The following is a 12,809-nucleotide window of genomic DNA, read 5'->3' as shown; positions in this document are numbered from 1 at the left end:
CGGCGCACCAGCCGCAGGCTCTGGCTCCTCAGCTCCCGGTTGCCCTTCTCCAGCTGCTCCGTCTGCTCCCTCAGCTGCTGGTTGTGAGCCGAGATCTCCTTCTGCGCTTGGATCAGGTCGTTGTAGGTCAGCGCCTTCACTCCCAGCTGAGGACAAACGACGGCACAGGGGGGCTCTCACGGGGGCCGGGGGCATCACGAGGCAGGAAGCCTCCCTCTGACCACCTCCGGGGAGACTTTCAATGTGAAGAGCACCAGGAGGGCACCAGTCCTTCTGGATCTTGGTCAGACGTCCGGGCTGGGCCCTGGGCCCCGCCTGCCCCCCATCCCACGCCAGGGCCGTCTGCGTGGCCTCAGGGTGGCCAGGGCAGGGCGTCTACCTCATCCAGTTTCTGCTGGAAAAGCCTCTTGATCTCCTCCTTCTGAGCTTGGCAGTGGCCGAACAGCTGCTGCACGGCGCCCAGCAACCGGGCGTTCTTCTCCTGCGGGGCAGGGCCGTGAGCACGAGGCCCCCGGGACGGGCGCCCCGTCTGACTCGCAGCCCGCCTGGCAGACACGGCGGCGGACACGCACCCGTGAGGAGATTGGCCAGACCCCCCATCAGGGCCTCACCCAGGAACGTGGCACCACGTGACCAGGAGCCACAGAGCCTGACGCTTCCCGCCCCCAGGAAAGCCGGGGTGCCCGCACCGGGCCCGAGGGCGGCCGCACCTCACAGCCCCCCACCCCCGCTCCGCCACCGAGGCTGCAGGGCACACTGTCCCCAGACGAGGACGCCTCAAATGGGGCAGCAGGGCTCGGCCAGCCGCGGCCCGGGGGCCATCAGGCCCCGCAGGTGAGGGGAGCTGGGCCTGGCAGCACCAGGTGCAGCTCACCTTCTCCTGGTCCAGCAGCTGCTGCAGGTTGGCCTTGTACTGAGGGGTCTTTGTGTACGCCAGGAACTGTAGGTACTGAATCTTGAAGGATTCTACGAGCGGAGCCAAGACAAGGTTTTAACTCAGAAACTCTCCAGCTGAGGCTCAAGGCAGGGGCGGGTGGGGTTCGGGAACAACGCGCAGGCTCCCCAGGGCCCGAGTGGTGCTGGGGTTGCACGGTGCCGTTGTCGTGCCACGGCCCGTGTCCCCACACTGCCTCAGCATGTCCCGCCACGTGGGGCTCGCACCCACGTGGGGACCCTCGCAGCTCCTGCCATCCCCAGCCCGTTTTCGTTCTCCCCAAGGACACATGGGTTGCGATCAGCCAGTCTGCCGGTCTTCTCGGTAAATATATGCTACTGATGTTGAATTGAGAAAACTGTACCAGAGTTTCCTTCATCCACTTTCTGAAGGGACGAGGCATCTCAAGGCAGCCCAGCCACGTGAGCACGAGCTCGACTTGGCAGGACAGGGCCCTGCTCCCTCGGGGCACCGGGCTTATCCCGGACAGGTCTCCCTGACACTGCAGACACGGGGCTGGGTACTTCCCTGCGGGGCACCCTGGGCACCGTGGGTGGTGGAACAGCATCCCTGGCCTCCACCTTCTCGACACCAGGAGCCCCCACCTCCAGTTGTGACGATGCCCCAGACGTGGCCTCACTTCCCCTGGGGCAGGGCCGCAGCCTCAGACCGCCGTACGGGCCCCGCTGACCCCGAAGCCCAGGCGCGCCCTGGCAGGACTGAGCCTGAGCCCTGGGGGTGGTGCACTTGGCCATGCAGCGTGGGTTTCCCAGGGGGTCTGCGAACAAGCCGCCCTGCCCGCCCCCCCCCCCCGGCGGCTCACCTAGCAGCCTGTGCAGGGCGGGCGGGGCGGGCGCCAGCAGCAGCTGCTCTGGGGGGCGTCGCTGCGTGCTGGGAGGTAGCTGGTAGGGGGCGCCTGCGGGGAGACAGCGGGTCACGCTCCCTAGACGCCAGGCCCTGCATGACGCCCCAGCTGCCCAGCCAAGCTGCCACCAGACCCCAAACCACGGCCCTTCGCCCTGCCTGAGCGGGGCTTCTGCACGGGACCCCCGGAGAGCCCTCGGGAGGCTTTGGAGCTGGAGCACCACGCCCCCCACCGAGTACTCAGTGCAGACGCTGTCGCAGTGGCTTCTGCCCAGGCCGGTAGGAAAAGGGACAACGGTGAGGCTCCCCGGGATCCCAGAGCACAGCGGGGCGGGGGCGAGGAGGCACTCACCCTGCGGCGAGGGTGACGCCGCCCGCGACACAGTCTGGGCGTGCAGCAGGTCCAGTGCGCTCTGGGTCTTCTTGGGCTTGCGCTCGGGGTTGGTGGTGCTCATCTTCTTGGGACGTCCGCGCTTCCGGCCGGCCATCTTCCGGCCCTTCTTGTTCAGCTTCTTCTTCCGGGCCTTGGAGGGAGACGGCTTCTTGACAGCAGTCGCCCCGGCTTTCTCTTCCTCAGCACCAGAGTCCTAGTGGAAGACCACGTGAGGGACCAGCCGGCGACGTGGGCTCCCGGGGGCAGCCTGGCTCTCTCCCCCGAGACCGGGGCACCCCATCTGGCTGGGGGGGGGGCGCTCACCATGGGGGTGTCGGCGGGCATGGCCGCCTTGCTCTCGGGCACCTTGGTGGGGGTGGTCGTGTTGCTCTTGTTCTCCCGCTGCTGCCGGCGCCGAGCTGCCTCTTGTTCCTCCTGGGGAGCAAGCGGGGGGCTCATCCTCTGAACCGCGGGCACCATGGAGACCCTCCTGCCTGCAGGGGCCCTGCAGCCCTGGCCCCGGGGGAAAGCGAGGTACACACACCCCACACCCAGTCTCTGCTGGGAACCCGGTGGCCCCCCGGACGGCCAGGCCTGGCCCCACCCGCGGTGGGCGGTCCCAAGGTCCCCACAACCACTTCCCCACCAAGGGGCACGCTGTCCACAGGCGAGGGCTGCGGGACACCCATGGCAAGAGGAGGGAGGACAGGGCCACCCGCAAGGCCGCCCTCTGTCTCCAGGTGGGGGTGGCCGTCACCATGCCCTGACCCAGAGGCCCTAGTGCGGCAGGAAGGGCCCGGGTGGGGGGGCTCCAAGGCTCACGTGCTTGTCTGAGCCTCCAAAGAGGAAGACACTGGGACAGACGTCCCACAAGATTCAGAGACAAAGTGATGACCACAAGGCCGTGGGACATTTTGAAAGGTTGTAACTCCAACCTATCTCCCCCCAAAATCTCTCAAGAAATGTGGCCAGGGTGAAGCTGCTCAAGACGCGGCCGCCACAGCCAGGGGGCCCCAGTGCCCAGGCCCACGCCCGGCCACTCGGGATGCCTCGGGCCCTGGTCAGCTTAGAGATCAAGGACAAATACACAAACTTACCCTGAGTTTTGGATTTTTCAGACTAGAAAAATAGTTTTCAAGCTAAAAACGGAAAAGGAAAAGAAAATGTCTCATTAGCGATGGAAAACCCTGTCAGGACAAGAGCCACACCCCAGACCCACCGATGTCAGGCAGTGACGGGCGCGGTAAGCGCTCGGGACCCCGGGTTGGGAGCAGGACCTCTGCCCACCCACGTCAGCTGAGAGGCGGGTCGGGGAGGAAGGGATGCCACTCACTATGGTGCGGTCGATGGTGTGCAGGTAGTAAGACACCGGCTTCCCCGTCCACGACACCGAGCCTTTTAGCGGCGACAGCTCCACGACGCGCATGATGGTGCCGATGTCTGTGCACAACGGGGCACAGGGGTCAGGGGTCGCCAGGGCACCAGGGGGAGGGGTATGGCGGGGCTCAGGTCCCAGGCGCGTCCCAACCGCCGGCTGGGGAGGTGCCCACGGCCCTCCCCACACCCAGGCACCTGGCCAAGGACAAGGGCGACAAGCCCACAGGGCGGGCTCCAAAGGCCTGCGGGGGCCGATGTGGCAACCAAGCAGCCACGAGGATGCCCAGCGCCTGAGGGTCCTGCCACCCCGTGGGCCCGCACACACTGCTGCTCATCCTTGTCACTGCTCCCTTGGGTCCTGGCACCACGGTCCTGCCCAGGGCCACGTCTGGGGACGTCTGGGGTTGTCACAACTGGGGGCCTCCTGCATGGAGTGCCCGGGACGCCCACAGTGCCCGGGACACCCCCCGCCGTCACCACTGCTGGCAGGCGACCCCGCTTTAACCCATGGCAGTGCTAATAATTGCACGTGTTAAGAACTCGGCAATAGGAGAGCTCTTACCACTCAAGTTTCTACTGTTTATTCTGAAGTTCAGAGGTGCAAAGGGCTTTGAGGACACAATTCTGCCACCTAAAACACAGAGAGGGATCAGTGCCGGCCGTGGGGACAGCAGCACGCGATGCGAGCAAGAGCCTGATGAAGGTCAGAGCACCAGGACGCAAAAGCACCCAGAGAAAACAGCCCCCTGAACACAGAAAAGCCGAGGGACTGGTAGGCCTGAGTTAATCTCACAGATGAAAGCAAACAAAGTGGCGCCTTAGAGCTCTGACCCGTCTCACGATTTGCTTTCCTGCAAGACGCGCTCAGGGCCTCACAGTCCCCTGGGTCTCACCGTGGGGCCCGCTGGGCACCCCCTCTACAACTTCTGCACTGTCTAGATGTGCCACACCCACACCAGATCCGGACCAGAACCAGCCCTGACCCCAGAGACAGACAGAACCTGAGGGAGAACCGGGTCCGGACACACAGACGGAACCTAAGGCTGGACCAGGCCCTAACACAGAACCAACAGAACCTGAGGGAGAACCGGGTCCTGATCCACACACACAGACAGAACCCGAGGCAGGACGAGGCCCGACTCCAGGGAAACAAGACCTCAGAGAGAACGGGGCCCAGACTCCACACAAACAGAACTTGAGGGAGAACCGGGTCCTGATCCACAGGAACAGACAGAACCTAAGGCAGAACTGGGCCCTGACCCCACACAGACAGAACGTGAAAGGGTCAGGTCAGGAACAGCTGCACAGAAAACAGTTTTTGCAATTAACTCCCGGCACGTGTGCAGTCATTGTAGGGAAAAGAAGAACCACAAGGACCCGCAGCCTCCTGCAGAGAGGTCACCATGATTGATGATGTCACCCTCAGGTTACAGACGTTTCCCCCATCCTGTATGAAACACTGTCAGGAAACGTAATACACCAGAACGTTCCAGCGTTGGAAATACAGAACCAAATATAAAAGTCAAAGAAGACGTGTTACGAGTAAACTGAAGCAGTCAGGATGAGCCCACTGTTCGCGCACGCGCTCACGGCTCCCCGAGCCCCAGCCTGGCCTCTGGGCGCCCCCCACCCCGAGGAGGCAGCGATGCCAGGTCCCGGGCTGGCCAGGGGAGAGTTTGGGCAGTCGGCTGGTTGTGCCAGCAGTCACAGCAGCCAGAGGCTGAGGGGGTCCCCTGGGCGCACCTGAAGAGTGTCGAAGGGAGGACGCTCGAATTAGGAATGTGCCCCCTGCAAGGCTTCTGGGACAACAGGTGCCCTGAGGGGACTTCTGTGGGCATGTCAGCAGGGGCCCCGAACCGGCTGCATGCAACACCCGGGCGCTCAGGTGGGACACGGGGTGTGGAGGGCAAGGTCAAGATGACCACGAGGGACGAGTGAAGAATGGGCGACATCCCACGAGACAACAAGGCCCGATGCCCAGCGGGCCACGTCCAAAAAGATGGAGGGGCCACGACCCGAGGCCCTAAGGCTAGAGAGTCGGGACCGCACAGCCCAAGAGGCGCCTGTGGCAGCTGGCAGAGCAGGAATCCACGCTCCTCTCCCGGGTGGGGTGCGGGGATGGGCGCTGAGTGCTCAGGAGAGGGGCCCGGGCAGGGCGCTTGTTCCCACAAAACCATCAGGAGCGACCCTGCCGCATGCTCAGGCTCACGCTCACCTGCACACGCAGACACGCAAACACACACGCAGCCGGTGGTGCTGAGGGCAGCTGGAAACTCTCTGCGTCTATGCTGGGTGACTCTTTCCCCTCTCCTGTTTGCTTGAAATGTTTCATAACAAAACTTGGGGGACACACCCCGTTTCTCTCTCCCGGCCACAGAGGACATGAGGACGGCATGGGGGCCTCCCCGCAGCTGTGGGGACAGGGAGCAGTGGGGGGCGGGGGCGCAGGACAGAGCGCAGCACGTCTGCCCTGCCGGGGCTCCTGCGGCACGTCAGGGAAGACCTGACGTGGGAATCGGAGCAGCAGCGGCGGCCAGAGAAGCCACCCTCATGAGCCCAATGATGAAGACGCTTTCTGGAGACCTCCCTGCAGGACAGGTGACTCCTGCCATCTCATGTCACGACTGGAGAAGCATGGGGACACACTGTCAGGGCCTCATCCCCGGCCAGGCCCCAGGAAGGGGAGCGGGCAGAGCCCAGCGAGGCCGTGGGCACGCGGGGCAACAGCATATCCGGCCTCACGCTGAGGTCACAGCCCACGGCGGGCCCGGGAGACCAGTCCCGTCCTGCCAGGAGGACCCCGAGAAGGATGGGCACCTGAGGCTGGAGCTCTCACATGGATGGCGACAGCCCCTGGCCGAGGACCAGAGCCTGGCCGTGTGCGACTGGGCATCCAGGGAAAGAAGCCCGCGACTCCACGAGGGGTGGGATGACCCCCACGCTCCCGGAGCAGAGCGCGTCACAGGGCACAGACGGAGCCGCCGTCATCCTGAGTGTTCACCACACATGGGAAGCTACCGGCCTCCCCACGGGGAAGAAACAAAGCAGCAGGTGAGGAGCAGGCGCGAGGGCACAGGACAAGGGGAAACGCAGGCCCTCCCTGGGTCCCCCAGCTGCTGCCCTGCTTGTCAGGACCATCGATGGGGCTGGGACAGAAAGCGCCCAGCTTTCTGAGGGAGGCAGACTGGGGAGGATGGCCTGAAGAAGCAGCCGCTCCTCCGTCCCCTCTTCCTGGAACACACCGGACCTGCTCTCCCACTCTGAGCCTAAGCCCAACTCACCATGGGACCCAGGGGCGTGCACGAGAACACAAACTAGGTTCAAAGAAACTGGTCAGCTCCCAGCTGTTTAGAAGGCTCCCGCCCAGGTGTCTGCATTGGTCTGATGCTCCATGTGCACGAGGACGCCCCAGGCACAGCTAAGGGACACCTCATGTGTGCTGTTGGGCCTGGGCGGGCGCGACCCACCCTGGCGGCTAAGCCGAGACCTCGAAGCAGCTCCCTCCCTGCACCTTCAGTGGCCTGGAGGGATCTCACTCGGGGACCACCCTGATCAGGCTCACCATGCCAGAGGGAGGAGCTCGGGACACAGGAAGACTGAACAACCCCCGCCCTCGTTCCTGAGGAGGGGAGAGTCTGCTCAGACACCAGGAGCTCCCGTAGTCCCAAGCGCTGGGCCTTGGCACTTCCCTCCCGGTCTCTTCGTGGCCTGTCGAGACCTCCCCCATACAAAGTTCTGGCCAGATGCCAACAGCACTCGCTCCACAAAAGCACCAAGGTGACCCGTGAGTCTACACACTTTCATAAGCCCGGGGAGAACGTGCCCTCCTACATGCTGAACGGATCCTGACTTGAGAACAGACCCAGCCTTCAGCTCCGCCCCATGACCTCTCCCTCCAGAGCTGTGCCCAGCAGTTCTGGCAGCACTTCCAAGATTGGACACGAGAAAGGTGAGGTCCCCTCCAGCGTCCGGGTCTCGACTGGCCCGGGGACCAAGGGTGAGGGGGAAGGGGAAGCAGCGGGGGCGGCGCTGGCCAGGCAGCCCGGGCCCATGTACGGGAAAGGCCCGGCCGGCAAAGGCCGTGGGGCCGGCCAGGGGAACCCCCGTGTCCTCAGTGCCCCCAGGTTAGGGTTCCAGATCACGTGGGGACACCCAATCAAGTTTCAGTTTCCCATACACAGTGAAGTATCCTTCAGGAGAAGGCAGGATGTCCTTGAACTAAGAAGTCACTCCCTGTCTCCGCCAAATCCAAATGAACCAGCCAGCCTGCAGCTCCCTTGCTAATCTGGCCCCCGCCCCAGTCCTTCAGGCCGGCTGCAAGCTGGGGCCTGAGCGGGGGGAGGCGTCGGGTCTATTCCACCACACGCGCTGAGCTGCGAGGCCCCCGCCCACAGCCTAGATGACAGTAAGAGCCACGGTGGACGGGACCCCCTGCCTGAGGCCTTTGCACCAGGGCTGAACCCGATGCCAGTCAGGACTCCACCACCCGTGACCAGGGCCACAGCTACACAGCCCCGAGCAGGTGCAGACGCGGGATGCACAGGGGAGGGAAGGGGAGTTCGTTACCTTCCTTCATGTTTGCGAACCGCTCCTTCAGCTGGTGATCCACCTCAGGACCAAAGGCAAAGTTATTCACAAATATAACACTGCAAAATAATATTCCAGTTGAGTGAAAGGAGGTTCTACTTGCACACACACGCAGAGCCGCAGCGCCTACGACGCCTACCGCCTCTGCCGCCAGCTCTGCCCGCACCACCTCCGCCCTGCCTGGGGACGGGTGCCAGGGCCCAGAGGTTGTGACTGCCACCCTGGGTGCTGTGAACACGGACACCGCGACAAGCAGACTGCTGGCTTCCTTGGGAAGGCGCGCACGGACACGGGCCCAGGGCAACGGGCTGCCCCCCCTGCCCCTCCGGTGCCCCGGGGTTGGAAAGCGGGCAGCTCAAGTGCCACCTGGGCAGAGAGGTGCGAGAACACCCAGGCAGGAAAGCAGCACAGACCCATCAAGCTGCACCACCACCCAAGGGCCCAGCGCCAAGTTCTTCCGAGGCAGGGCCTGGCCCATCCTCTCCCGTTTCTCAAACGTTCTCTGGCACCTGACGGCTTGAGGAAGCGCTGCCTGAAGACGCCCACCAGGTGGTGGGAGGCTGCTGCCCGCACAGGCCCCCAACCTGTCCCCTCCTCTGCCCGCCGGCTCCTGCCCCCATGGAGGACCCCCACCAGGAATCCCTTCCCCATCTGAACGTGACGGAGAGCAGCGAGCTGTCTGCCATTCCATGCCACTTGTCTGGAATCTCGGTACTAGGACAGTAACGGAGGATCTGACGGGGGCGAGGATGGACACGGGCAGTAGGAGAAGCACTGAAGGTGTAAGCCAAGCTCTCTCGCTGCCGACCGCTTGGAAAGAAACCCAGATGCGGTGCGGTTCAGGTTGGGGCCGACGGGCAGAGCCCTGATGAGAGCGGCGAGCTGGGGAGGCTCCGACAGGGAGTGGGGCCGGCCTGGAGGGGTCCCTGCTCTGGGACAGAGCCTGGGAAGGCTGCACGCCAGGGCCTCAAGGTGGCCAAGGTGGGGAGAGGGGGTAAGCCAGGACAGACCCTGGGCTGCCTGAACTAGAGTCACCCAAGAGAAAACAAGGAAGCTCCCTGAGGCCCGCGGAAGCCAGGATGAAGACCCCTGAGCGCAGAGGAGCTGGTCAGGGCGGGGACACTCCCAACAGGAAGCAGAGCGCCTAGGGCGCTTGCCGTCTGGGGGGCACCGTCTGGGGGCCCCGGCAGAGCCCGGCCTCGGGGCCTCGCGGTGCTCTGGGCGAGCTCTTCCTTGCCGGGCCACAGCTGCTGGGTGCCCCCTACGGGAGAGGCCCCCATGGCAGCTGCTCCAGAGCCCCCCGACCCCGTCTGATGGGGACACCCACGGGGTCAGCACGGTCCCCTCAAGGAAAGGGGGACAGCGTGTCCAAATCAGGTGAGACATTCTCACAGGAGAGCGAGACAAGACAGGCCTTTGTGAACGAGGGACGCCTGTTTCCTACCTGCCCGCACGGAACCCAGTGGTGGGGCCTCGGGGCGCTGTGCAGCAAGCACATGCAGAAGGAATGAGGGAGGCCAAACCACGAGGTCGAAGGGAAATGGTGTGACCCGCCCCCCGCCAGAGAGCTGAGAGAGTGACACGCCCGCCCCGCAGTCACCGAGGCCCGGCCACCCCCACTGAGCCACACGAGTGCCTCGCGCTCCACAGGTGCTGCCACTGCTGCCTCCAGGTACGCAAGCGCGGGGTCCAGCCCGCTCCCCAGCCCCAGGCCTGGGCAGGACAAGGGAAGGAGCCACGGAGGCAGAGCTGCCGGCAAGCTCAGGACACGCGGCGGTGTCAGCCTGGAGACTGCTTGCCACGGTGCCACCATCCATCCCGGGGAGGCCCGACAGCAGGAACCTGCACTGAGCCCGGGCCCTCCCCGCACTCTCTGGGCCCTCCCCGCACTCTCTGGCCCCCCGCCAGCTGGGGTGACCCCCGGGGAGGGGGAGAGACCCGGGGAGGGGGAGAGACCCAGGGAGAGGGAGCGACCCGGGGAGGGGGAGCTGCGCCACCCCGCACCATCCTGCCCTGCCCTGCCCGGCAGGCCCCCGTGGCCCTCGCAGCCTCACTTTGGCCCGGCCGTACCTCGTGTTGGCGATCCGCTCTCTCCACTCCTCCGAGAGGAAATCTCCTCTCTCCAGCTGAAAGGAGAAAAGAGGGACAGCCCATCACTCAGGGGTCTCGCTCGCCTCTGCACCCCACCCCTGCCTGCCCCCCAAAGAATAGATGGAATGAGCAGAGGCCCTGAGTGGGGAGGCCGCGGCAGGGCAGTGGCGTTGGGGCCAGGCTCCCACAAGGGGACGGCAGGGAGAGGCCGAGACCACGCCATGCCCATGCAGGGCCAGCAGGGGGCGCCCCGAGGCGGCCGTGCTGGACAGAGCACACGCGGCGAGGGCTCAGCTCTCCTGCACCACCTCGCCTGTCTCCCGGGCAGCAGGGCTGTCCTTATGCCCTCCGCACTGCTCTGACCACTATCTTTGTTAGCCGACTAATCTTATTGTGCCTCAAGGCCAGAGTCTGCCTGAGACAACTCAGACCTTATTAACCTAACTGCCCAGAACTGTACCATTTAACAAACCAAGAAATCTGGCTTTATATTTCTTCAAAAACAGGCTATCATCCCACTCCTCGGTGTCCACCCCAGAGATGTGAAAACAGACCTCCACAGGAAAACCTACACACCCTTGTCCGCAGCAGCAAAGGTGGGAACCCACGTGTCCATCATGAACATGAACAGATAAATACCCTGTGATTCCTCCACACACGGGAGCATCACCCAGCTATAAAAAGGGATGAAGCCCGACACTCGCTGCACCGTGGACGGACCCTGAGAACACGATGCTCAGTGAGGGAAGCCAGACACAGGAGGACGCACAGGGTGTGATTCCAGTGATGGAAAACATCCAGGACAGGCGGACCCACAGACAGAGCGTCTCTGGGAGGGGGTGGAGGTGGTTGCTGGCGGCCCCCGTCTGCACCCCACAAGCCACCAGGTGACTGGAGGCCCTCCAGGCAGCGATGGGGCAGCGCCACCCAGCAGGGCTGGCCCCTGAGCCTGTCTCGGAACGGGCAGGAGGGAAGACACCAAGCGGAGGAGCCTGTGAGTGCCACGGCGCCCAGGCAGAGCAGCTGCAAGTCCGGCACCCTCCAGCACATAGGAGTCACCCAGGGACACGAGGGGCCGAGCCCCACAGGGCAGAAGGGAGATGGCCATCCTAAAACACCCGGGTGCTGTGGGAGGTCTATGTCCCGGATGTCCGCGTCTGCTTGCTGGGTCCTCTCCCCTCTCGAGGCTGCCACGGTTCCCTGCGCACAGCCCAGCAGGCTCGGGGCACTGACCCAAGTCCAAAGTCCTTACGATGCTGCACAGGAAAAAGCTCAAGCTGCAGGCCTGAGGCCGTGTCCTGGGAAGGGCGCTCGGTGTCTGGAACCGGACCTCGGGGGCTCTCTGTTCGCACACTCTCTGGAAAAACACGGGGTCCACACAGGCACCTGCTCTCCTCCCGGAGTCTGGGGTCTCGGCTGACCAGCCCCCAGTGAGAACCCTGGGCTGGGTTTCTGTGGCCAAGAGAGCAGACCACAGCCCCTGGGAACTGGGTCTTGTGAGCCTCCCTGGGGCCCACACCTCGCTCGTGCTGTCACGTCTCGTTTGGGGGAGTGAAGTGCGTCCTATAGAGTCTGGAAGCTTGTGCCCGGTTCCCTGGACCCACCCTACACCTCTTCCCTCTGCTGGTTTTGCTCCATCCTGTCTTTGAATAAACCACAATGTGAGGACGACGTCTGCTGCGTTCTGGGGTCCCGCAGGCTCGTCCTGATGTGGCTTCTCTCTCCATGGGGGCTCACCCATCCAAGCCACACCGTTTCAAGCCACAGCACCACTGCTCTGTTGTGGCCTCACGTTCAAGGCAAGAAAACAGCCACTGTCCCGGCCCCGCTGCCATTCGCCTCTTGACACAGACTGGCCAAGTCGGCTCTGTGTTGCTGGGGCCAGTGTGCCCGCGTTAACCGTGGCAGGAAGATGTCACCCCCAGCAAGGACCCGTGACTGGCCCCAAGATAACCAAGACCTCCAGTGTGGAGAAATGCACACGGGCATAAGAGAGAAGAACGGACCCCAGCCTGCACAGGCACAGGGACTGCCACCGCCTGCCCGGGGACCTGGCCGGGGGCACCACCCCACACGGCACTTCTGTGAGGCCGCCACCGCCCCAGGCAAGGGAAACCTGTGTGCCAGGCCCACTGCCGGGGGCCGACAGCACGGGGTCACTCGGCTGTCGCCAGGCGGAGGGGGCGCCCTGAGGTGTGACAGATGCAGGCAGAAGCCAGGCGCAGGGAGGGCCCAGGGCCTCCGACGGGAGGAGAGCTGTGGGCTGCAGGGCCGGGCAGGGACCAAAGAGGCGGCTCAGACGCCAGGAAACACACTGGGCTCGGAGGCTCCTGCTGGCTTCGTTCCCCCCTCAGTCACTAAGTGACAGAGGCAGGACCCTGCCCGCCAACCAGGTCACCTGCTCCCAGCCCGCAGTGGGGGCACCTTTCCAGACCCAGCCGGCAAGCTCCTGCCAAATCCAGGCGTTGGGCAGGGACTGTCGCCACACCCTCCTGGAGCAGGGCCACATGGACGCCAGAGGCACAGCTGGCTGCCGCTCCAGACACGGCCGCCAAGCCCACGACCAAGAGTCCTCTGAGCCGA

The 12,809-nt window shown here is 64.4% G+C and overlaps 1 protein-coding gene across 8 annotated transcripts in view; it reads right to left on the bottom strand.

Annotated features, from left to right (window-relative positions):
• The window catches only part of DOT1L (DOT1 like histone lysine methyltransferase), a 58,053-nt gene that overhangs the window by 14,773 nt on the left and 30,471 nt on the right, over nt 1-12,809 (bottom strand). For all 8 annotated transcript variants that reach the window (XM_082623557.1, XM_082623559.1, XM_082623552.1 and 5 more), the window contains 11 exons: nt 10,206-10,261; nt 8,115-8,194; nt 4,111-4,179; nt 3,505-3,611; nt 3,269-3,310; nt 2,496-2,606; nt 2,151-2,385; nt 1,758-1,850; nt 875-966; nt 380-481; nt 9-146 (listed from right to left, as the gene is read on the bottom strand). In XM_082623557.1, coding sequence (XP_082479683.1) covers nt 9-146; nt 380-481; nt 875-966; nt 1,758-1,850; nt 2,151-2,385; nt 2,496-2,606; nt 3,269-3,310; nt 3,505-3,611; nt 4,111-4,179; nt 8,115-8,194; nt 10,206-10,261 — 1,125 coding nt within the window. The remainder of the gene's footprint in view (nt 1-8; nt 147-379; nt 482-874; nt 967-1,757; nt 1,851-2,150; nt 2,386-2,495; nt 2,607-3,268; nt 3,311-3,504; nt 3,612-4,110; nt 4,180-8,114; nt 8,195-10,205; nt 10,262-12,809) is intronic.

The sequence above is a fragment of the Mesoplodon mirus genome (genome assembly GCF_964341445.2).
Source record: "Mesoplodon mirus genome assembly, chromosome: 5".
Taxonomy (NCBI): domain Eukaryota; kingdom Metazoa; phylum Chordata; class Mammalia; order Artiodactyla; family Ziphiidae; genus Mesoplodon; species Mesoplodon mirus.
Note: the sequence above shows the minus strand (reverse complement) of the source record. Positions and strands in the feature narration are given on the sequence as shown.